The sequence below is a fragment of the Pygocentrus nattereri genome, chromosome 16 (assembly GCF_015220715.1).
Source record: "Pygocentrus nattereri isolate fPygNat1 chromosome 16, fPygNat1.pri, whole genome shotgun sequence".
Taxonomy (NCBI): domain Eukaryota; kingdom Metazoa; phylum Chordata; class Actinopteri; order Characiformes; family Serrasalmidae; genus Pygocentrus; species Pygocentrus nattereri.
Window position 1 is genome coordinate 6,413,769 of NC_051226.1, and position 26,553 is coordinate 6,440,321.

General features: G+C 42.6%; 1 protein-coding gene across 1 annotated transcript in view; it reads right to left on the reverse strand.

Annotated features, from left to right (window-relative positions):
* LOC108443144 (synaptic vesicle glycoprotein 2C) overlaps positions 1-26,553 on the reverse strand; it is a 90,074-nt gene that overhangs the window by 17,607 nt on the left and 45,914 nt on the right. Inside the window, exons 4-9 of the mRNA XM_017723597.2 lie at positions 18,954-19,134; positions 14,599-14,750; positions 4,709-4,842; positions 3,156-3,245; positions 2,676-2,786; positions 579-667 (exon numbers count right to left, since the gene is read on the reverse strand). Of these exons, the coding sequence (XP_017579086.1) occupies positions 579-667; positions 2,676-2,786; positions 3,156-3,245; positions 4,709-4,842; positions 14,599-14,750; positions 18,954-19,134 (757 nt within the window). The remainder of the gene's footprint in view (positions 1-578; positions 668-2,675; positions 2,787-3,155; positions 3,246-4,708; positions 4,843-14,598; positions 14,751-18,953; positions 19,135-26,553) is intronic.

Here is a 26,553-nt window from a genome sequence, read left to right on the forward strand (position 1 = left end):
CTTTATCCTGTGCTATAAAACAAACAGTAGAAACAAAACCAGGATTTATTAATCCTATGCTATCAAATGAACTAAAGAAATGAACCCAGGATTTATTAATCCCGTGTTAATCAAGCTGTAGAAAGATCAAGGTTACATTAATCCTGTGCTATTAAATGAACTGTAGAAATAAACCCAGGCTATATTAATCCTCTGCTATTAAACACAAGCAACATAATGTGATGGCGACAGCTCATCTGCTGCTGCGCAGTTTGTGTTGGTCATCCTCTAGTCCTTCATCAGTGGTCACAGGACGCTGCCCACGGGACGCTGTTGGCTGGATTGTTTTGGTTGGTGGACTGTTCTAAGTCCAGCAGTGACACTGAGGTGTTTAAAAACTCCAGCAGCACTGCTGTGTCTGATCCACTCAGACCAGCGCAACACACACTAACACACCACCACATCAGTGTTACTGCAGTGGAGCTGATAGAATGGACAATGAGCTCAGAAACAAGGCGGTGGTCCTAATGTATGTTATGCCTGATCAGTGTATATATAAAAAAAAACAGAAAAAAAGAGATTGGACTGTTGTTTCTTACCCGAAAGACAGAGAGAACCACACTATGGCCAGCTTCACTGTGTTGTCCTTCACTGGGTAATCCCAGCACTTCAGGAACGTCAGCCAGATCTATAAACACACACAGACATACATACATACTCCAGATATACAGAGAGAACCTTAACGTCACTCTAAACGTCTAGATAGGTGCATGTACTGAGCTTTGTAAATGATCCCCAACCCAATCTAGTACCCTATAGTAACAACCCTATAGTAAAGGCTGGCCTAAAGGCTTGGGTCAATAAAGTTATTACTACTAAAGCTGCACTATGTAAGATTTTTCTGTTAAACGTTAAAGAAGCTGTGTAACTGAGTTGCTGTGAGTTGCCCTCTAAAGCCTGAAATAACCATTTAGAAATCAGAGGCATCAGGTTGGGAGTTATTCTCCTCACACCGTACATCACACGACCGTCTCCAAAAGGAGAACCTGCTGAAAAATCAACATTACTGATGAAGATGTGATGACAATAGTAAATAATTCACTCACATCCTCGGAAGACGCATCCTTCACCAAGTTTTGATGAGCTCACTTTGGCTGTGTTTACACAGCAGGTAAAAGTGGCCCAAATCTGAATCTTTTCGATCATATGTGATAAAGATGTTATTTGTGGCTGCGTGAACAGCAAAAACACAGAATCTGACATTTTCAATTCCGATTTGAAAAGCCAAGCGCTGAGTCCAGCTCGGCTTAAGTTAAGTGATACTTTTTAATCCCACAAACAGGGAAATTCCACCTCTGCATTTAGCCCATCCATGAAGTGAAACACCACATACATGCTAGCAAATACACACACACACACACACACACACACACACACACACACACACACTAGGGGGCAGTTAGCACACTTGCCCAGAGTGGTGGGGAGCCCTATCCATGGCACCTGGGGAGCAATTGGGGGTTAGGTGTCTTGCTCAAGGACATCTCAGTCATGGACTGTCGGCACTGGGGATCGAATCGGCGACCTTCCGGTCACAGGGCCAGTTCCCTAACCTCCAGCCCACCACTGCCCATTGACCAGCCATCCTTCAAGATATGTGGAAGACATGCATCGAGACTCTTCTCTGTCCGGCGCCCAGGTGATGGAAAGAACTCCCACTGGCTGTCCGAACAGTGGAGTCTCTTGCTGTCTTCAAACGCAGACTGAAGACCATCTCTTTATACAGCACTTAAATGAGAACTGAGTTAAACTGAGAACTGAGTTAAGTATTGATTCTAATGTATTGTGCTGCACTTATTGAAATGTATTGACTCTGCTCCTTTTTTTCTCAGTATCAACAGTGACTTTTTGTTTTGACCAGTATCTGAGCTCAGGAGTGTCTTTCTCTCTAACCTACTGGTAACTAGCAAAGATGCTTTCTCTAGATAAATGAAGCACTTTTTGTAAGTCGCTCTGGATAAGAGCGTCTGCTAAATACTGTAAATGTAAATGTAAGCTGTCAATAGCGTTTCGCTGGCTGGCCCACTTTGAGTTATCAACTGTACTGTGGACATTAAAAGAGCACAGACTGGAGCTTATGTGTCAAACAAGGCCTGCACAATCCTAAATGGCCCAGAAAAGTAATTTCATTTTCTATTAATAATAGTTTCACAATGTGCTGCACTACATTCCCCAGCATGCACTGCAAGGTAATGTGTGCTCTTAATCTCCTACTCCAACAACAGCAGCTACACCTCAATTCTAAACCAGTCATATCACCAAACCCACCAGTGGCACTTCAGCTGCAGTTCAACCATATAAATACACTAATGTCAGCTCAGCAGCTCAGAAACTGAGCCCAAGTATTAATGAACTTGCAGCAAAGAAAGGATGCCTGTCAGTTTTAATATGGCCCCCTTTTATTGGGTGAGTTTGTCACCCCTAGGCTAGAGGAATTTGGGGGTGGGGTTTTAAAGAGGGCGTATCCTTACTTGCACCGCAGCTCAGCAACAAAAGTCCCCAAACATGTATTCTTATTATGAGATCACATCTGGCTAACTGATAGATCCTGAAACTGGAAAATGACCTGCTGGTTCCACTGCACCAAAGACGAGATTAGAGGCTCAGAACTGATGTGTTGCAGCAGCTGGACTCACCCCACGGAGTTCACTCCGGATGCGGAAGAGCACTTTAGCTGCTGGGTTTGCCGACTCGGACTGCATCTCCACCAGCTCATCCAGCTGCTTGGGGATTTTTATTCGGTTCACCTACAGGTGGAGACAGAGAGTTACATAAAGTACAGAAGAAAAGGGAAACATTTTACTAAGAGACCCTTATTAGTCCCACAACAGGGAACTTTCACCTCCACATTTAACCCATCCATGAAGTGAAACACCACATACACTCTAGTAAGCAAGGGGGCAGTGAGCACACTCTCCCGGAGTGGTGGGCAGCCCAATCCGCAGCGCCTGGGGAGCAGTTGGGGGTTAGGCGTCTTGCTCAAGGACACCTCAGTCATGTGCTGTCGGCTCTGTGGATCAAACCGGCGACCTTCCGGTCACAAGGCTGGTTCCCTAACCTCCAGCCCACGACTGCCCCAAATCACTGCCTTCTTAAATGAGAGTAGAAATACTCACAGTAAATACTTTCTCCGGCTCTCCGCGGGCACGCATGTTGGTGTCATGGATCTGTTTGAGCACCATCCACGCCTCATCATGCTTCCCCATCTACAGAGAGGAGAATAAAAATGAGATAGTTACTCAAAAACATTAATCCAATGCAAAAGAGTAATTCGCTGTTTTCAGGACAAAAAGTTGTATCTCCAAAACGACGACTTTACAGGAGACGCAAAAAAACCTACTTTAATTTTAATGCAAGTCAATGGATCCAGACGTGTTTCCAAGTCATTTTGGGTCATTTCTTTTGGTCCATTCATCATGAAGTTTACACGAAATGCACAGAGCAACAGGTATTTTCAAACTTTGTCAAAAAATGGACATACATGAAAAATGGAGATACAAGGTTTTGTTCTGACAACTTCAAACGACTTCTCTCACCTAGAAAAAGTGATCTCATTATTTATATGCTTTACTTCTGTCACTCTCTAAAACGTACACAAATCTAGAAGAAAATGGAAAAAATTCAAAGAAAAAGCTGGCGAATGAAAAGCAACATCAGCCTCGTAAAAAGTTGAACGTTGAGAGACATTTTACAGCAACTGTTTTACTTTTGTTTAAAAGTTTCCTGCTGGAGAGGTGAGAAAAGCAGCTACAGCTGAGCTAAAGCTTAAAATAGAGCAAAGTAAGTCAGTGTTTTTATTTATATTATATATTTTTTGCCTATACTAGTACACATACTGAGACATATTTACAGCCAATATAGTAAAATGGATGTAAAATGTGGCTCCCAAGGTGGTTTGATTTTTGTATAAAGGGTTAAATGGTTCTTCTTAACATTGGGTTGCCGACCCATTTACATCTGACGCTCTTATCCAGAGTGACTTACAAGTGAGATGCAGTAAAACACTTTTGGAGAGAAGCCGAAACCAAATACATGCTTGACGACCTGAAGGATTTACATACAGGATTCTTCATCTTCTAGAAGATGTATGTTTATATTTTTAGGTAAAATGGTGCGGTTTCCTTAAAAAAACCCATGGCATGAAGTTTGAGTTTTACATCATCTTCTATGAGTTTACTGGCAGAAATCTGTTTACTGTCTGACTCATGTAGACCTGCTAAATTTCTTTTTTCTATCTATCTATCTATCTATCTATCTATCTATCTATCTATCTATCTATCTATCTATCTATCTATCTATCTATCTATCTATCTATCTATCTATCTATCTATCTATCTATCGTTCGTTCGTTCGTTCGTTCGTTTCCCCATTATCTGATCATCTAAGTGCACGTGAACGACTTGATCAGATTTTCTGCAGTTATTAGATTATTAAGTGCATGAAAACACACTCATTGTTAGTGATGAGGAGCCTGAATGATGAGATATACATTATTGATCATGATCATACTGGAATCTTTTGCCACAGGTCCTCTGCCAGTCACAGTAAACCCTGTCCCTGCCTGAACACACCACCAGTTATTCTGATTAAGATTATGAAGGTCTGATACTGTTTGAAAATATCTGGCAGAAACCATCCAAAAGCAGCCCACCACACACTCTGGTCTTACCTCCAGGTAGTAGCGAGGACTCTCAGGCATGAAGGTGAGGGCTACAACCGCGCACACGCATGGCAGTGCACACACCACCACAAACACTCTCCAGCTGTGGAACTGATATGCCGAGCCCATGCTGAAACTCCAGCCTGCATGGAGAACACAGAACTAAATAAAGTACACCTGAAACTCACAGCTTTGTAGTTCAGTACTCTTTTCACCGCGATTAACAAGTACACTGGGGTCTCCAGCGAGCTGCTATTCTGTAAAAGTGAGTTAGGACAGAGACAAAAATCAATATTTAGCACAAAACACAAATACAGCACTCACACAATTACTGCCGACACTTTACACTACCACAGAGAACTGATCAGAGAGAGAGAGAGAGAGAGAGAGAGAGAGAGAGAGACACTTCTTTACACACCTCTCCCTTCCTCTCTCTAAGCTAACAACTGATCTATAACACAGTTTGTCAAAAACACACATTTTTATTCCTCTAATGAAGGTGATGTTAATCATAATCCAGCACTGACATCTCTTGTAAGTGTAGCCCACTCCAAACATTGTAGCTGATGAAGAAAAATATACATTATTAAAGTGCTGTTTAATACGTTTTGACATGAAAACCTTAATTCGTGTTTGTAAGTAGAAGGTTAGATATTTTATTGCGACTTGAATTTAATGAAAGGTTATTGTTATGTGAACAGACAATGTAAAAGTAATTAATGACACAATTGTCGTTAAGTTTAATGACGTTCTGTTCTTCATTTTCTTCATCCTATGCTATTATTATTCTAGCATCAACAATTGCCAGTGCTACTTGTCCTACAGTTTTCTAGCTAGAATCACAAAATCAAAAAAAGAAAAACAAAAAACAAAAAAAAACCTAAGTCTTTTTTTAACTGATTGGACCTTCGGTCACCATCATACAAGTATAGCAACACCTTAGCAACTACCTGGGATACCATAGCATTGGCCTAACAACACCTTAGTACCCATGTGGCATACCAAAGCAACAGCGCTACAATCATCTGGGATAGCACAGCAATAGCCGAACAACACCTTATCAACCACCGGGGATACCATAGCAATGGCTGTGGAACAGCCCTACAATTACATGGGACAGTACAGCAATGGCTAGCAACACCATAGCAACCATATGGGATACCATAGCAACAGCATAGCATTACCTTAGCAACCACCAGGGATATCACGACAACAGCTCTGCAATAGTCCTACGATCACCTACAATAGCACAGCAAAGGCTTAGAAAACACCTAGGATTCGATAGTAACAGCCTAACAACACCTTAGTAATCATCTAGGATATCATAGCAAGAGCCCTGCAAGAGCCTTACAATTACCTGGGACAGTATAGCAACAGCTGAGCAACACCTTTGCAACCACCTGGGATACCATAGCAACAGCCTAGCAACAGAGGTTAGGGAATGACCCTTGTGACAGGAAGGTTGCTGGTTCAATCCACTGTGCTGACAGTATGTGACTGCGATGCCCTTGAGCAAGGGACCTAACCCAACTGTTTCCCAGGCCTTATGGATAGGGCTGCCCACCTCCCAGGTCAAGTGGGCTCACTACCCCCTAGTGTGTGTGTTCACTAGTATGTATGTGGTTTTTCACTGCACAGATGAGTTAAACGCAGAGGTGGAATTTCCCTGTTCCAACTTAAAGCCTTAGCAGCCACCTGGGACACCATAACAACAGCCCTGTAACAGTCTCATGGTCACCTGGGATAGCACAGCAACGGCCAAGCAACACCTTAGAAACCACCTGGAATTCTGTAGCAGCAGCCTGCCAACACCTTAGCAACCACCTAGGATACCTTAGCAACAGCTTAACAACCACCGGGGATACAATAGCAACGGCCCAACAAGACCTTAGCAACCACGTGGATTTATTTAAACCCATGGAAGTTATTAAAAACAATCACCAGTTTATGGCAGGAAAGTATGAAGGTATGAAACTGTCACTGGGGTGGGACCCTCACAATTACATCTCATTACCTTTAGTCAGGGAACATAACTGAACCATAATCCACTGAAATGATCTGTTCTAAGCTGGACTGACTCCACACACCCCGCCTCGCCTCCAGCCTTTTATTCTACTGCTCTGTTTTAAAACATTCGGTTATGAAAAGGAACAAATAACAACTTTTCACCTGGAGGAACTGATTTAAGCTTCACAATCAGACCTTAGAACCACTGTAGAACCTTTGAGGGAACATTTACACTGTTTGTACCTTGATGAATGTAAAATGTACCTGCACAGATCCTTCATTACTAACAGCGCATTTTTGTTGGTCCATTCATCATGAAGTGCTCACACAATGTAACGGTCAGCTGTGCTTTCAAACGGTGCAATAAATAACAAATGAGAAAACAAACATTTGTCATGTAGTGAAATTGAAAGTATAGAAAAACAAGAGTGAAAACTGCAGGACTAAACATTGCAAACCTGCTGGAAGACGCTAAGAGAAAAGAGGAATAAATATATAGTCATGTTTCATTTCCCTCTCTTCCTTTGTTGTTGTTTTTATGTCACAGCAACATGTCTGACAGTGTGGATATGAGGCCTATAGAAGATAAGGCCTGAACAACAGCGCTATCTTCCGCATCTCTCTCTCTCTCTCATACACAGGCAGACACAGCTGTGAGATCACTATCTGGCAGCCCCGCCCTCTCTTTTACCGCTGAACCTGAAAGGCTGGATCATTATCTGGCAGCGCAGCCTCTCTCCGGAGGCCGAAGAGTCGGATATTTATCCCGTCCGGCTCAGTGTCCTCTTACCAGACATGCTCAAAGCCTGGATCGTTATCCGGCAAAGCTCTCTGATAGTTACCAAAAGAACTCAAAAGAAGTTCAGATCACTATCTGGCAGCACTGCACTGTAAATACCTCTTTGCTGTTTTTCATTATAAATGGAAAGCAACACATGAATAATATGAATATTAAATTGTTTGCAATGACTAACGTAAAATATATTATTTATAAGCTGCATAATAAGAAGATACATCTTCTGCTTCCATCGATCAGGGTCAGGGTAAGGTCATGTAAATGTGGGACAGACATATTTATAGAAAAAAAGACATGAATGACATGAAAAATTTGCTTTGATATAGCACTCACTGACGTGGTGGTGGTGTGTTAGTGTGTGTTGTGCTGGTCTGAGTGGATCAGACACAGCTGTGCTGCCGTAGTTTTTAAACACTGTGTCCACTCACTGTCCGCTCTACTAGACATGCCTACTTGTTGGTCCAACTTGTAGGTGTAAAGTCAGAGATGACAGCTCATCTGCTGCTGCACAGTTTGTGCTGATCATCCTCTAGTCCAGCTCTAGTCCTTCATCAGTGGTCACAGGACACCGCCCACAGGACGCTGCCCACAGGACGCTGTTGGCTGGATATTTTTGGTTGGTGGACTATTCTCAGTCCAGCAGCGACACTGAGGTGTTTAAAAACTCCAGCTGCACGGTCTGATCGGTGTATATAAATGTGTTTAAGTGATTTTTTAATATATTATTAAAATATATATGTTAATATAAGAAATTAGATTTCATGTGAAATTGCACACTTGAGTTAAGTAATTCAGTTCAGTTCAGTACTTTGAGTGTGTTAGTAAAGCACTGTGTGTGTTTGTGTGTGTGTGTGTGCGTGTGTGTGTGTGTGTGTGTGTGTGTGTGTGTGAGTGTTTATGTTCAGCAGTGTGTTATGCGGGTGTTAGATGATCAGCTGTGTATGTAAGTCTGTTTAGGATTACAACCTATTTTTCTTGAGCTCTGTGTTATAACATTCCTCTCATCTATCTGTGTGTGTGTGTGTGTGTGTGTGTGTGTGTGTGTGTGTGTGTGTGTGTGTGTGTGTGTGTGTTTAGCTGCTGCTGTGGAGAATCTCATTAAATGGATTAGGAGTATAATGGAGCGCAGCCACCTGCCTGAACCAATGCTCACACACACACACACACACACACACACACACACACACACACACACACACACACACACACACACACACACACATATACACACACACACACATACACACACACACACACACACTAACTAAATTATCTCATTCCTAATGCATTAGTAAGTTGTGGTTGTGATTAAACTGTCTTGCTCCTATATTTTATTAAATTGTGGTCATGTCTTAACTGTCTCATTCCCTTATCTTAGTAAGTCATGGCCGCATCTTAACTATCTTGCTCCCACAGTTTGCTGATCATGGTCATGATTTAGCTATCTCGTTATCACATTTTATTAAGTTGTGGCCATGACTTAACTATCTCGTTCTCCCACTTTATTAAGTCATGTCCATGACTTAACTGTCTCATTCACACACCTTATTAAGTCATGGCCACAGTCCATGCCTAATTAAGTTGCGGCTACAACTTAACTATGTCATTCTCATACTTTACTAAATCGTGAATGTGACTTAACTGTCTTAACTGCCTTACTAAGTTTGGCCACAACCAAACTGTTTCATTCCCACACTTTACTAAGTCGTGGCCAAGACTCAACTATCTCATTCTGACATTTTACTCATCCTGGCCATGACTTAATTATCTTGTTCCTAAGCCTTATAAAGCCGTGACCATGACTCAACTGTCTCACTCCTGTGTCTTAATAAATTGTGGCCACGAATTAACAGTTTCATTCGCACACTTCTCTATGTCATGGCCACAAATGAACTATCTTGTTCTCCTGTCTTACTAAGTCATAAGTCTTCATTTAAACACTGCAGTGCATTTTCACTTAAACAGATCTGATCACTGAAGGCAAAGGTAAGGCCGTCCACCCTGTGCGTAAATGAGCTGCTGGAATATTTTAGAGATAGACAAAAACAGTGAGACACTTATAAACCAAAGATAATGCAGAGTCAGTGTCAGATTCATAAATCAGTGCAGTAATAAAGCACAAACACAGCGGAAAATAACCTGAACCAGTAACAGCTTTAAGATCTCTCCCTCATTTTATACAGAAAATCTGCATTAAATCTATAAAGTTAGGGGAATACACACACACACACGCACACACACACACACACACACCAGTACCAGTCATCCACCCCTCCCCCTCACACACACCACAGAGATGGGAGCATTGCGGCAGAACCGTGTTCACACACACCACTGCCTCTGAACGAAAGAAAAAACCGAGGTGGTAAAACAAGAACGGCTAATCAATTGACCTCAATTACGAGTTGCAGTCGCTCGGCGGATGAAAGGAGGGAGGAGAGAACGATGGAGTTCTTTTTTTAAACTGGAATAAAAAGCTGTCAGGTGAAGTTCTGCCAATGAGAACAGAACAGGGCTGGACCACAGTCAGCAGGACACTCGCACTGCCTAGAGCAGGGGTCGGCAACATGCGACCCTTTTACTGTCCTGTTGTGACTCCACATCTGAATCAGATCAGTAGGTAATAATAAAATCTTCCTCCTTTACAGTAAAATAAAGCTCTGCTAATCCTTCAACACAGTTTAACAGTACATGGTCTTAAACTCTGGAGTTAATCTAGAACTGCTGATTCACCCTTTAACCCTGAAGATCAGTGCAGACTGCTGGTCACCATAGCAATGCAGACAATAATCTTGCCCAGCTAGTAACTAACGAAATGGTAAAGAGAGAGATTTAAGGCAAACATAGATCATTTGGAGGTGAATGGACTTGTTTGTGTTTATATTCTTTCCAGCTGGTTTCCTGATATGTTTAATCTGCAAATGAGAAACTGACAAACACTAAAAAGGTTGCGAGGCTGAAGTCAGTTTCTCATTCACCAGCTTCTCATTCAAATTCTCCGGTTCCACCTTAAATGGTGCACTTGTTACATTGTTACATTCTGGCTTCTCAGGCAGCATTTAAAGTATAACAGGAGAATTGAGTTGGTGAAAGATCAGCCACGTAAAGTCAAACGTTAAGAGACATTTTACAAGAAGCTGTTCTGCTTTTGTGGGAAAGTTTCCTGCTGGAGATGTGAGAAAAGCAGCTATAGCTGAGCTACTATCACATCAGCACATACTGAGACACATTTACAGCCAAGATGGCAAAATGGACATGTTGTGGCTCCCAAGGTGGTCAAAATGGCTCTAATTAACATTTGGGTTGCCGACATCTGGCCTACAACATACTCAGTCATTTAGAGTATGAGCTCATGACTGGACTGTTAAAGTGATAATTTGGTAAATGGTTAAGTTTCTTCTAATTGTTAATGTGTTTTTTGACTGAAGCCTCTGGCCACTCAGGCTACTGTGCAAATTAATCTTGTGGCCAAATTAAGATTATGTAGTCAGAATTATAGTAACATGTTAATTGTAACTTGCTCAAGCATGCACAACATGAATCTGCTCTGGTGAGAAAAGGGAAAAATCTCCAAGGCAGTTGGCCGCTCTGGCCACAGGTTGCACATTTTTAGTGGCCGAAATGTGAAATTTTGTGGCAGAGGCACGAGGCACGAGGCATGAGGCATGAGGCATGAGGCATGAGGCACGAGGCACGAACTGCTTCTGACACTGTATGACAAACTGTTCTCTATAAAAATGGACAAAAGATGTTGCATAGCTAAAAACTGCAGCAAGAGAAGAGACGAGAAAAGAGAAGAAAAAATAAAAAAAAGAAGTGAGGAGAATAGAAAGAAGAGAAGATACAAAGATAGAAGACAAGAGGGCGTGAAGACAAGAGAAGAAAAGAGAAGTGGATAGAAGTGAGAAAGAGAAGAGAAAAGAGAAGAGGAGAAGAAAGAAAAGAGAAGAAAAAGAAGAAAAGTGAAGGAAGGAAAATAAAAGAAGAGAAGAGCAGAGAAGAAAGAGAAGAAAAGAGAAAAGAGGATGGGTGTCACGATTGGCCCCTCCCAGTCCTGTCCATGTGGTCGTGTTGTGTTTTGATCTTCCATGTGCATTTGTTTTGGTTTCCTAGCCCGCCCCCTTGTTTTGGTGACTCCTCCCCTGATTATTCTCACCTGTGTTTCCACCTGTGTCTTGTGAACCCTCGTTAGCCCTCTTCTATTTAAGCCCTGTGTTTTCATGGACTGGTCTTTGTTGGATTCTGTTGGATTCTGTTGGATTCTGTCGGATTCTGTAATTTCTGCCCCCCGATCTATCCGAGTTGGCCATCTGACTTTGGACTGTTATGAACCTGATTTTTGATTTGCCCTTAATAAATCTCATTTATCTCAGCACGTGCATTTGCCTCCATGCTCCCTGTTACAATGGGAGAAGAGAAGAGAACAGAAGAGAGGTTGGGGAAGAAAGAGAAGGAAAAAGAGAAGAGAAGAAAAAAGACGTGAAGAGAAAAGGGGGAAAGGGGGAAAAATGGTGGAGCTGAAGAGAAGCTAGAAAGAGAAACAAGGAGAGGAGAAGAAAGAAGAGATGAAAAAGGAGAATGAAAAACAAGGGAAAAGAAGTAAAGAGAAGAGAATAAATAAAGAAAAGACAAAAGATGAGAAGAGAAGAAGCAAAGGTAAAAGAAGGCAAGAGAAAAGCTGAAGAGGAAAGAAAATGAGAGAAGTGAGAAAGAGGAGAAGAAAAGAAGGGGAGGAGAAGAGAAGAAAAAATAAGTGAAGAAAAAAGCAGAAAAAGGAGAAACGATAGGAGCTGAAGGGAAGAGAAGCAAAAAGTGACGTGAATAGAAAAAGAAGAGAAGAGAGAAAGAGAGCAGAAAAGAGGAGTAGAGAGGAGATGAAACTGCAGGTTGAGCTGAAGGAGAAAAAGGAATTGGTTCTGATTAAAAGGAACAGAGAGATGCAGAGGGGGTTCTGCTTGTCCTCTTGCATCCCTCCATCATGCCCTTATCTCTCCTTTTTTCACTTCTTATTTCCTGTGCTGTGATAGTGATGAATTACAAAGTGCTATCTCTCCACCCCCCATCTACCCCTCCATCTCTCTTTTCTCCCTTCTCCTTTCTTTTTGTCCTCCCCCTTTTCCTTTTCTTCTCACCTTCTTCTGCAGGCTACTTTCTACCTTTTTCTCGCTCTGCCACCCTCATCTTATCCACTTCTCTCTCTCTCTCTCTCTCTCTCTCTGTTTGCTGTTATTCAGTATTGTGCGCCTTCATCCTTTAAATATCCTTAACCCGGCGTACATTAATCATTTCACTCTCTCTCCCTCCCTCGCTCCTCTCCATGCTCTCTCGCTTTCTCTGCTCCCCTCAGACGACCTCTTCTCTTCTCTTTTGTTGCAGAATCCTTCCTCACGCTGCTCTATCCCTCCTTCTTTACGCTGATCCTCTTTTCAGGGGGGCTGTAATTCCATTAATTCACACCCAATAACTCTTTAATCCGATCAGACTGGACCTAATTCTGCAGCCTCGAGTAAAAGCACTTGCTGAGTGACGTGTCTCATTAGCTGAGGTGAGGTGTTGAATCTGGGGATATGGCTTTAATATTTGATGCTACTGTCAAAAAGAATCAGACAAACCACAAAGGTACAGAAAAAGCAGTGAGACATTAAAGCGACAGCTCAAAATCAGATTTGCTCAGTATAGCTGGTCAGACACAGCACATTTGCTTCTGTAGTTTTGCAGTGGAACTGAGGCTAATATACTTGCAATACAGCACCAATTAGCGAGTGTTGCTCAAGCAATAGAACACGAGAGGGAGTGTGTTATATAATAACATCACGGCTGTGATTTGGTTGCCGTAGATCATCCTCAGTGGTTTGTGTTTCGCTTTTATATGAAGAAATGAATAAACTGGCCGTGAACGCGGCGTTTAATATGTTACAATGTTCAGCTCCTTCTGCCAAATTATAGCTCCTTAACGAGCAGCTCGTTGCTACATCAGAGTAACGAGCTCCACCCACTTGCTGCTCAGTCTGCTGTAAGCCCTGCCTTCTGAAGTGTGAACTGAGCCATAAATCTGACCCAATATCAGGTTCAGCTCAGTTTGGTCAGTTTTTCCAGATCAGTATTAATGTTGTTATGTTCCAGCCGGTCTGTAAAGCTTCTTACAGCCCGTTTAGTTTGGCGAATGGTGTTGGGTTCATTTCTGGCTGATTCCAGGTTGTTTAGCTGTTCTTCTGTCACAGCTGCCGACTGGAAAGCTGCTCAGCGGTGATGACAGTTTGGGAATTTAGTGTCGTCTCGTCTTCAGAGTCGGACCAAATCGGCTGTCGGTCAAATGTGACCTTAAAAGTGTCCATTTTCTGTTAGTGGCAAAGTAAGAAGTAAAAACGTTCAGATGGCTTGAGCGTCTCCTATAGCTGTCAAAGTCATTGCTTAGCAACGGTGTCTCAGCGGAGTGATAGTGTTTGTGAAAAACCTGTGAAATAACAGCACGGTTAGAATGACTCAACCAATCAGCTGGCGTGGCCGGATTTCACTGTTGTATAAAGTGATTTCACACACAGCTGAATTTCACACTGATGTATTCAAAGAACAAGAGACCAGAACAGATGAGAAGTGAAGACTAAAATAATAGAAAAAGAATAGAAGAAAAGAGTAAATGTGGAGAAGAGAAAAGTAAAAGATCACAAAATGAGAAGAGAAGGAACAAAATATAGAAGAGAAGAGGATAGGGAAAGAATTGTGGAAAAGAAGATAAAAGGATAAAAGATAAGACAGAAAGAGAGGAGAAGAGAAGAGGAAAAGAACAGAAGAGTTTGAGAAGAGAAGAGAACGTAACCGAAGAGAGAGAAGAAGAAAAAATGAAAGATGTAAAGAGAACAGTAAAAAAATAGAAGAGTGTAAGAGAGAAAAGAAGAGTATAAAAGAGAAGAGGTAAAAGAGTAGAATCTCTTCATTCTCTCATTCTCATTTCTTCTGAACTGTATTTGCACACTTTGCGGTAAATGTATGTGTGATGTGTTATGTGAGGTTTATACAGACCAAATTGTCTGAACCGAGCGCCGAACAGAACTGAACCGAGAAAGGGCTGAACTGAACCGCAGGTGCTTTGACTCACCGTAGTGGGGGATGATGGCCCAGGCCATAGCGGAGGCGTAGATGCCACCTATCATCCAGAACATGCAGAGCCAGCTCAGGTGCTCCCCGCGCTTCTCCCGTGCCAGGAACTCCGCAAAGTACGAAAACACGATGGGCACCGCCCCACCAATCCTGCAGAGGAGCAGGGGAAAAGCAGAGGATTACACAGAGTCCTGGAGAGGTCAGTGAAAATGCAGGGTAAAATATGAACACAACCCAAGCTTGATATGCATTCAAGACATGACGCCCAAACCCAGCGTGAGCAGCTGGGTCGGATTAATTACAAATATAAGAATGTACACATCAAACACAATTGGTGGATAAAGATTAACATGAAGATTATGGATAAATTATGCATATTTAAAGCTGGCTGTGAACTTGCTAATATTGATGCTAACGACACTCTATATTCAAGGCAGCAAACTGTTAAGTTGGATTAAAGAAATTATTATTTAAACTACAACAATGCAGTTCCTGAGTGATTACACCGCTGAAACGTGTTACTAAGTGGTTGGTGTTTCTAGGCAGTTGCTATGGCATGAGGGGTCTGAACTAAGTGGTGTGTTAAAACGCCCTGCGGTTGCTAGTTGTGAAAAATGAATGTGAATCTATGGGAGGAATGAGGGATGAAACAACGACGAATAGAGGAGTGCGGGTCAGTATGGCTGTGGATAAGATGCTGCTCTGAGTGAGGACATGCAGTTTGCCAGCTGTCAGGCAAAGAAATAATTTGGTGGGGGGGGGGTCAAAAATGCATGGGAGTCTATGTGGAAACGAGGGATGAGATAAAAGACAAACAGATGAGTGCAGGTCAAAACAACATGCTCGGGGGCCTGCCCTGAGATAGTATATGTCGAGCAGAAGTTCAGCAGACAGACATAATTTTTTTTACCCCATTCATTGCTAATTGTATGAAAACCGTACAAATTTTATATGGTCGTTAGGGTGTTGAAAGTAGTTGCTGTGAAATTTCCAGTGGTTGCTGAGGTGTTGCTAGGTGGTTGCTATGGTATCTTAGATGGGTGATATGGTGTTGCGGGGCATTCGGTATGGTATCCCAGGCAGTTGCTAAGGTGTTTGCTTGGTAGTTGTGGTATCCCAGACAGTTGTTAAGGTGTTGCTAGGTGGTTGCTATGGTGTCTCAGGCGGTTGCTATGGTATTCCAGGTGGTTACTAAGGTGTTGCTATCTGAATCGTTTGCTATCTGGTGTCCACCAGAGGAGGATGGGTTCCCCTCAAGGTTTCTTCGTCTTGCTCTTAGGTTTTTTCCTTGGCAATATCTCCATTGGCGACACTCACGGGAGCGCAGACCCGGATTTTTCTGTAAAGCTGCTTTGTGACAACACCTGCTGTAAAAAGCTCTATATACATAACACCTCAGTAGCAATTTAGACGGATAAAATGTAAGAGCTCATCAGGCGTTTAATGCATCAAGCAAAGTTAGCAGGTTTTGTTTTTTCACCACTGCTCAGTTGGAGCTGATAAGTCTCCTGAATTTAATCTCTGCTCAGCCACTAAACACATAATTAATACATATAGTCAACCCCCTGCTTCAGGTCTGTGTCTGAGGATGACCTCTGACCACATGTGGAGTGGGTAAAGGGGGGGTAGTGGTGGTGGAGGGGCTGCAGATTGGAGAAGCAGCACTGCTGAAGATAAGCCCTCCACAAGGACAGAGCACAGGCCACTCATTCAATTAGCAATAAAACACACTGCTGTACTGCACCTGCCTCTCTCTCTCTCACTCTCTCCCTCCCTCTCTCTCTCTCTCTCTCTCTCTCTCTCTCTCCCTCTCTCTCTCTCACTCTCTCCCTCCCTCTCTCTCTCTCTCTCACTACTGCAATGTCAGAGCAGAACATACTGCTCACTGGGCTGTTTTAACCTGCTGGCACTGACCCATAACTTACGCACAGAGCGACATAAAAACGGGGTGGGGGGGGGGGGGGTGTTTAGGTGGGGGGTCAGAAACATAAAAAAAAGAGAGAGGAAAAGAGAAATGCGGACAGAGGCAGGGAAAAGAAGAGAGAGAAAGAAAGCAAGAGATAGAAGAGGGATCAAAACAGTAAGGCACATTCTTAAAAAGATGGTTCTTGGTAAAGAAAATGGTTCTATATAGAACCATGAACACACAAAGAACCATGAGTATGATTAAAGGGTTCTTTGTGCTGTGAAATGGCTCTTTAGGCTGATGGAGAGAGTGTGCTGTAGATGGTTCCATACAGAATCTTTTTGAAAAGTGTTCTGCACAGCACCTAAAAGGGTTCTGCTGTTACGATGTCAAGGTAAAAACCCATTTTGGTGCTACATAGAACCATTTTCTTTAATAAAGAACCCTTGAAGGACCATCCATTTAAGTGTGTAGAAAGAGAAAGGATGAAGAGAGAGCTATATGAGTAAAAGGAAGAGAGGAGAGAGACAAATAAAGAGACCGAATGAAAGAGGATGAACAAAACGAAAGAGAAACAAGAAGGAGAGAGATATGAGGAAAAGGTAGATGAGAGAGAAAGAGAAAAGAGAGAAAGAGTTATATAAGAGAGAGAGAGAAACGAGAAAGAAAGAAAAAAGAAACAGAAAGTGAGACAGAACGAGACAGAGTGAGAAACAGGGATGGTGAAAATGAGTGTTTATCCCAGCGTGGAGTCAGACAGTATACGTGCAGGAAGACGCGGGGGGTCCTCCGTCTCCCCAAGAGCAGAGACCCCCACAGAGAGACAGAGGGCACTTATTGCCACGGTTACAGCCTGAGGTCAAACTGAGGTCAAGCTCCTGCCGCAGCCCAATCAAATGATAAACTGCTCCCTGGACCGCTGTAAAGAACCCTCTAGAATTAAATGAGTAAAACAGCTCTGGACGAGGATAATTAAAGAGCCCTCGAGTTGGCCGAGGCAGCCCCCAGCTGCAGAGAGGACGAGCAGCTACAACACCAATCATTTAACAGGTAAGAATGGAAAGATAAAACAAAAAAAAAGTTTCAAACACAAGCAACAAATTTGATCAACAGCAAATCTGTCAAATATACAGTTCTAAGATTATTCACATTCCAGCCGTTCACGCCTGTCACAAACACACCCAGAGGAAAGAAATGCTCTAAATGACATCTCCTCTTGACCTCAGGTTCTTCTCCAAGACAAAGTCAAGTCCAGTCTGAGATCAGAGTGAGACTTTAGTGATTTTCTCCTGTTTCTGAAGTTTAACTCCTGAGAAATAAAACTCTGAGTTTCTCACGTTGATCAAAATATTGTCACACGTGTGGCTCAACTCTTTAGTGGCTGACTCATCTCAGTCCAGTCTCAGCTGAACGATATCTCCGTAAGAAAAGTGTGAGATCTCATCGGCATCTGTAGGGGCAAAAGGAGAACTCTTGCTTTGCTCTTTCATGACTTTTTCATGAACTTCTCACAGTGAAATGCTGATCTTAATCTCCTCTTTTCTCCTAAGTGGAGTTTAGGAGAAACAATTCAGAAATCAGTGAAATAATAATCCACTGAAATGATCTCCACACCCCCCGCCTCGCCTCCCGGCTTTTATTCTACTGCTCTGTTTTAAACCATTCGTTTATGAAAAGGTACAAATACCAACTTTTCACCTGGAGAAACTGATTTAAGCTTCACAATCAGACCTTAAAACCACTGTTGGACCTTTGAGGGAACATTTACATTGTTTGTACCTAGATAAAGGAAAATGTACCTGAACAGAACCTTTATTACTAACAGTGCAGACTAACTGATTATGAAAGAACGCTAGAGGAAATAGAGCTACAAAGCAGGGGTTTCCAATAAAGTGGCCAGTATGTGTGTAACCAGGTTCTCTATTGCATTTAACAGTCCTCCTTTCTGGTGTCAGATCTTTGACATTTTGAACAAGAAACCAAGGCGCATCTTCAGATAAATCACACTACACACTTAAAAAAGATGGTTCTTCAAGGGTTCTTTAGTAAAGGCAGTGGTTTCATTTATAGCTATGAGTACTATATATGCTTAAATGGTTCTTCAGACGAGTTTAGAATGTGTTGTATATGATTCTCCTACCGTTACAAGCTTGACATCATTACAACAGCAGAATCCTTTTTGGTGCTATATAGAACCATTTTCAAAGAGGTTCTACACACACATTCTCCACCAGTCTGAAGAACCATTTCACTATGCAAAGAACCATTTAAGCATGCGCACGAATCTACACATTACATTACATTACATTACATTACATTACACAGAACTCGTGGTTCTAAACAGAGCCATTCCCTTTACTGAAAAGCCTTTAAAGAACCATCTTTTTAAATTATGTACCAGATAGAATTCTCCAAGCTGTTCTTAATCCTGAAGAGGAGGCACTCACCCAAACCCCGAGAGCATCCTGCAGAAGAGGAACGTGCTGTAGCCCTGCACGAACGAGGACAGGAAGGCGAAGAAGCCGTTGACGGACATACACACCAACAGGCACTGCCGCCTGCCCACTTTATCTGACAAACCGCCCCAGAAGAATGCTCCCACCATCATCCCCAGGTACACAATACTACCTGCAGAACAGAGAGAGAGAGAGAGAGAGAGAGAGAGAGAGAGAGAGAGAGAGAGAGAGAGAGACAGAGGTTACAAAAAGGTTCTGAAAAGTTATTTTGTTTTTTTTTTTTTTGGTATTTTTATTAGGATTTGAAATGCACAGTAGATGAAACGAGACAGAAAGGAGGAAAAAAACTAAGGAGATTTCTATTCCCTTAAGTTCAGTTCAGTACTGGACCACCATAACACACCACCATCACACATCAGCATGAATGCAGTGCTGAGAATGATCCACCACCCAAATAGTACCTGCTTTGTGAAGGTCCATGGGGGTCCTGACCACTGAAGAACAGGGTAAAAGTGGGTAACAAAGTATCAGAGAACCAGATGGACTACAGTCTGTAACTGTAGAACTACAAAGTGACCCTATACAGTAAGTGGAGCTGATAAAATGGACAATGGCCCAATGGCACTAACATGCCCATGTGCAGATGCATGCATGGAACCCACTGCTCTCATTGAAAACTGTAAACTTACATTTACATTTACAGCATTTAGCAGACGCTCTTATCCAGAGCGACTTACAATCTAGAGAAATATCTTACTTTGTCAATCTAGAGAAAGTATCTTTGCTAGTTACCAATAGCTTAGAGAAAAAGACAGACCTGAGCTCAGATACTGCTAGAGACAAAATGTCACTGCAGACACCAAGAGAAAAAGAACCAGAGTTGAACGCAGAACTCTGTGCCATTCAATGCAATACAGTAACAATAAGATACAATACAATACAACAAGCTACAATACACAGTGAAGTACAATAAAATAAGTGCAGCTTATAGTTCAATGCTCATTTAATTGCTGTGTAAAGAGATGAGTCTTCAGTCTACGTTTGAAGACAGCAAGAGACTCTGCTGTTCGGACAGCCAGTGGGAGTTCATTCTACCACCTGGGTGCCAGTACAGAGAACATTCTCTTCTTTAAGACACATTCCTTATGTTCAGAAGAGCCACAGACAGAGAGAGAGAAAGCTAGAACATTAAAAACAGAGCCAGGCAGATCCATTCCCCTATGATACTGGAGGCGCAGCAGGCCCAGAATATACATACACGAAAATACTGGCATAAAATGCTGACTGCAAAGACGAAAGCTGTGATAAAACAGCCCACACAGCAAAGCAGAAGAGGCTCATCTCTTCTTCTCTTACTCTTGACAATTTACACTCTTGTGTCTCCACACAGTCATCTACACTGTCCTGCTTTCTCTGGTGTCTGCATTTTCTAAACTCAAGACTCAGAACTCTAGTCTCGAGGGGACAGACGTGATATAGAACATCTGGGAACAACCAATGAGAAATGTGGGGCTAAATGTGGGTGGGAATGAAGACTATTCAGGGTGGGAATAAACTGTGTGTGAATGTTTTTAAAACAACCCAAAGCTTTGTGAAAGTGGAACCTAAAGCAGAGGCCAATGGTGCGCTTGTCAACATTGCCTGACAAACAACAAGCCTGACATTAGCACATGGGAAAGGAATAAACAGTTCCATAAACAGTTCCATAAACAGTTCCATAAACAGTTCCATCTGGATTGTTTCGCTTGTGTTATCAATTGTACTCCCGGTTTTGAAAAACCACAGACTAGAAAAAATTTGTGATAGGTTTTAGAGGGTTAGCCAAAAAAACAGTAGGCAATAGGCATTGTTAATGGTCGTAGGGTGAATGGTGTGTGCAGCAGTGCCTAGTCAAACAGCTAAGCCTGCAGATATCATGCTTACTTAGCGACCATAAACAGTACAAGCAGACAAGTATACCGTCTAATGCCAACTGACTGCTTATCATACAGTCTCTTTACTATGCCTTCCTTTTAGGGGCAGTCGTGGGCTGGAGGTTAGGGAACTGGTCCTGTGACCAGAAGATTGCTGGTTCAATCCCCAGTGCTGACAGCACATGTCCTTGAGCAAGACACCTAACCCCTGGGTGCCCCAGAGTGGGCTGCCCACTGGTGTGTGTGTGTGTGTGTGTGTGTGTGTGTGTGTGTGTGTGTGTGTGTGTGTGTGTGTGTGTGTGTGTGTGTGTGTGTGTGTGTGTGTGTGTGTGTGTGTGTGTGTGTGTGTGTGTGTTGTTTCACTTCATGGATGGGTTAAATGTGGAGGTGGGATTAAAAAAGTATCCCTTAACTTAATATCCAGTGGGAAAGATACTCTTAATGGCCAAAAATACATGGACACTTGACCATCACATCTATGTGAACTTGTTGAACATCACATTCCAAAACCATGGAGTTGTTCCCTGTTTTGTCGCTATAACAGCCTCCAATCTTCTGGGAAGGCTTTCCAGAAGATTTTGAATGTCTGGGAATTTGTGAATATGCATGAGCATTTGTGAGGTCAGACACTGATACTGGAAGAAGGTCTGGCTACAATTGACAATCCTTTTCATCCCAAAGGTGTTCTGCGGGATTGAGGTCAGGGCTTTGTGCAGGCTATTGGAGCTCCTCCACATCAAACTCTTCAAATCATGTCTGATCATGAGCTGTTGTTTCTCCTAGATGCTTCCATTTCACAATAATAAAACTTACAGTTGAATTTCATGAACTGACTTGTTGCAAACGTCCCCCATGACAGTGGGACGTTTAAATTCACCGAGCTTCTCAGTACCATCCATTCTACTGCCAATGTTTGTCTTGGGAGACTGCATGGCTCTGTGCTTGATTTAATACACCTATTAGCAATGGATGTGGCTGAAACACCTGAACTCAGTAATTAGGAGTGTCTACATACTTTTGGTCATACAATGTATGTTTAAAAATGTCATGATAAGACGTCGCTAAAATTAGCATTAAGACCTTCAGTGCTGCTTTGGGGATCAAATGTGCAGGTCTATGCCACCTGCTGACTACACACAGGACATTTTAAATCACCCTACATTTCACCACTGAGACATTTTTAAAATAAGTACAGCCCCGGAGCTGCATGCGACTCTTTTACTGCCCTTACTGCCCTGTTGCGGTGCCACAGCAGAATTGATTTTAGGTAATAATAAAATAATCCTCCTTTACAGTAAAATAAAGCTCTGCTGATCGTTCAACACAGTTTTAACACTAAATGGTCTTAAACGCTGGAGTTAATGTAGTCTATATCTGCTAATTCACCCTTTAACCATTTTTAACATTGGCATGCAGACTCCTGGTCACATAGCAATGGTGACAACAATCTCGCTAGTAGCTAACGAAAAGGCAAAGAGAAAGATTTAAGACGAACATCGATAATTTGGAGACGAATGGACTTATTTGAGATTAGAAGCACTCAGCTGACACGTTCATTCTGCAACTAGAAACTGTAAAACGCTAAAGAGTGGTGAAGCTTAAGTCGCTTCTCATTCGCCAGATTCTTGTTTGAATTTTCCAGTTCCACCTTAAATGGTGCAGTGGTTACAGACTAGCGCCTCTGGCACCATTCAAGGTGGAACGGGATGATTAGAACAAGAAGCTGGCGAATGAAAAAACCGAACGCTGAGAGAAGTATTCTACTATTGCAGAAAAAAGTTTCCTGCTGGAGCTGAGCTAAAGCCTAAAGCAGAGCAAACTAACTACATTTTCATTTATCAGGCAGCGTTCCTTATATGAACACAGCCAAAAGAGCAGCATTATTTCACCAGGATGCGAATTGGTGCGTCAAAGTTTCATGTGAAATTTATTCACTGTAGATTGTTGTGAAACCGCTCATCGTGGTGAATTCCACTGAATTTTAGTTGCTAAATTTTGCTGGTAAAAAGTAAAAAAAAAGACTGGGCCTATAAGCCACAGCCACAGCAGAGTTTAGAGAAGGGTCTGTCTGCAGACTGCAAGACAGGGGCAGAACACGGAGGGGCAGAACCACTTCACCATGACCAATCAGAACAGTGTGATGAGCTGACCAATCAGGGCACACTGGGCTCATCAGGACATGGAGCTTAATGACACAGGAGCTCTAACAGAACGTGTCAGACAGAGGGTGAATAGAGATGTACAGTATAGGACAAATCATGTGTTTTTGGAACATTGAAGCATGTAAATCTATACTAGTAGACCCCAAAAATATTGGCCCTGAAATAGAAATAAACAGAAGACAACAGCCATGTTATCAGTTTCAACAACTGGAGAATGAAGTTAACACAGACCTGGCCTGACACCTTTAAACTGGCTTCACAGTAACAAACAGGCAGATCTTGTTCACTGTGCTTATCAGCCGTTACGGAAGCAGTGTCGACCAGTTTGTTATGTCTGTATGCCTCCTGTTTTCCTCTGATCCGCTTGAGTTAGTGTAAAGGACAAAGCGGTGATCAGTCACTCTGCTCTGACAAAACACACTCAATAAACCCACTCGACTCTCCTCGGCCAAGATATGCTAATAAAAATGCTAATTTGTTCTGAGGGTGAGAGGAGCGATCGTTTGCCGTCCACTTCCCCCACTGCGAGGGAACAGACAGTCAGATCTCTCCCTCTCTCTCTCTCTCTGTGCCCTTTTCTCTGGATATTTCTATGGATGGGAAATTTAATTCATTTTACTGAAACTGAAGCAGATCGTTCAAATAGTTTGTTCCAATGAATCAAACGTCCAGTTTGTAAGTAACTCATTGTGGTCTGGTGGGCAGGTGCTGTGGACAAGACAGACTGACTAGTGTCTCTCTATGAGCACTTGACCCACATGACAGCGTTAAAGGGTTAATCAAAGCCTCTGTATGAAACTACACATAGACTTCAATGCAAACTGGCTGAGCTATTCTTCAGTTATTGAAGGGTGTAATAAAACTTTGACCATGTAAGGGGAGAAAGGAGAATTTCACAGATTTATGAAAAATTTGGCACAATTAATCAAAAACAAAATCACTGTGGTTTGGTGTGAAATGCTCTGTTCACACGCTGTGTGTTTGAATCACCTGTCGTGTACGAGCAAAGCCTACACTCACTGGCCACTTTATTAGGTTCAATTGCTTGTTAACACAAATAGCTAATCAGCCAGTCACATGGCTGCAACTCAGTGCATTTAGGCGTGTAGAGGTGGTCAAGACAACTTGCTGAAGTGCAGACCGAGCATCAGAACGGGGAAGAAAGGGGATTTAAGGGGCTTTGAACGTGGCGTGGTTGTTGGTGCCAGACGGGCTGGTCTGAGTATTTCAGAAACTGCTGATCTGCTGGGATTTTCACGCACAACCATCTCTAGGGTTTACAGAGAACGGTCCGAAAAAGAGGAAATATCCAGTGAGCGGTCAGTTGTGTGGACAAAAATGCCTTGTTGATGTGAGAGGTCAGAGGAGAATGGGCAGACTGGTTCCAGATGATAGAAAGGCAGCAGGAACTCAAATAACCAACCAGAATCTCTGAGGAACGTTTCCAACACCTTGATGAAAGTCTGCCACGAATAATTAAGGCAGTTCTGAGGGCAAAAGGGGGTCCAACCTTTTACTAGCAAGGTGTAATATACTCGCACTGTATGAAAACACTAGGTCTGACTGACATGTCAGCTCTGTCTACAATTTCCAATAAAACTGTTTCGTTCAAAGCAACACGCTGCGCCTTCAAGTCCTGATAAAAACACTGGTTGAATCCCTGCTCCCTACATAGTGCACCCCATATTGCTCCTGCGGCGCTGAAGTGCATTATATGCCTAATAAATAGGGGATTCAGCCATGTGTCCACAGTTCCATACCGGACAAACAGGACATTAGAAGCCAGAAATGAATGCACTACGTTGGAAGTAGGGGGTTCAGTTATTGACTACCTGCTAAATCAGCTTAGCTAACTTGCCACACTGTGCACTGAAGCTGAAGAGCAGGTGGTCTACAGACAAAACAGCTCTACCAAGACAAAAAACACTGTATTTACTTATACCTCACAAGTCAATTCGGTCAAACGAAGCAAAGTCGGCATATCGCTGCTGTCGGGTCAAACCTTGTATCTCCATTTTTGTCATTTTTCAGTTTTTGACACAGTCTGAAAACGCCTGCTGCCCTTTACATTGTGTGTACATTTCATGATGAATGGACCAAAAGAAGTGGCCCAAAAATACTTGGAAAGACGTTTGGTTCCATCAAATTACATTACGAATAAAGTACTTTTTCTCCTTCTCCTGTAAAGTTACCATTTTGGAGATACAAGGTTTTCTTCAGACAACTGTGATATACAGACACTGCTGCCGCAAACCTGGACTTTTGTGCCTCCATGTAGGAGCAGTGGTTGTGATTGTGTGTGGTTTTGCGTGGGACTTTGCGGGGAAATGTTCGTGAGGCTGCTCACACTGTGAGACAAGCGACCAAAATTCCACGTCAGGAACCCATCCGATCAGCTGCTGCTCAGTCGGAGCTTGCTTGGGCAGTTAATCAGGCATTGTTTCCCCTCTCACACTGCACGACAAACAATGGATGATGACGCTGAAATCTGGCCCGATCATGAAATTCAGTCGGCTCAGACCAAATTGGACTTAAAACCGGGCTAGAATTGCTGAGTGTCCTGCAGGCTTTAGTGATCGCATGAAAAAAAAACATACCAGGATGCTAAAGACTACAGAGAGACAATAGAAGCAAATTCAAAAAGGTCATTCCTCATATGTGTTATGATTTTAGGAGGTTCAATTGTAAAAAATAATATTCTATTATTATTACAATGGCTCAGGCTTTGCTATGGATGTAAATGCAAAGTTAAAATCAGGTGCACTTTTGTATCGGTTCGATTGATTCACTGAAAAGAGCTGGTTCAAAAGAGTGTTACGTTCACGATTCGGTTCCCTACTCTCTCCCTCTCTCTCCCTCTCTCTCTCTTTCTGATGGTGGCTGATATGCAGAAAGCAGTCGGCGTTATCTGGCTGCGCAGGCTTGATGGTGAAGGCAGGTGATCCATTACAGGCTGACAGGCGCTGAGACACCCAGCACCACCACTTCAGCAAAACCATCCATCAGAGAGACGCTGCCTGAGATAATCTACTGTACCCAGACTCCATTTACTCGGTCCTACACAACATCCGTTCAGCTGACTTTGCTCTAATGCACTCCCATGAGCGAGCGAGCCTCACCTGCTGTAGGCCTAACAGACTCGGCAGCACTAATAGCTGTTTAACCCCGGATGAAATCAGTGTGTGATATTCAGCTTGGCAGGTTAGTGTGTACTAGAAGCGAAGCCGTATTAACAGTGTACATTAGGCGCTGCAGTCCAGCGCTTGCTTGCATGAAACATCTTAATAAGTTTTCGATTAAACATCACTTTACTCCCTTAACAGTACAAATAAAATCTGTTTTGGAGACCCCCCTGCTTCGCTTTGTTCAGTAATGTTGATGGAGTATATGTATGAGTTCAAAACCCAATTTAAAAAAAAAAATTGCTTCGGTAGTGAAACTTTGAGCTTATTTTGAGCAGAGCTTAGAAATGCTACTCAGCACATAACTAGCAAACACAGCTTTTAACAGCTGTAC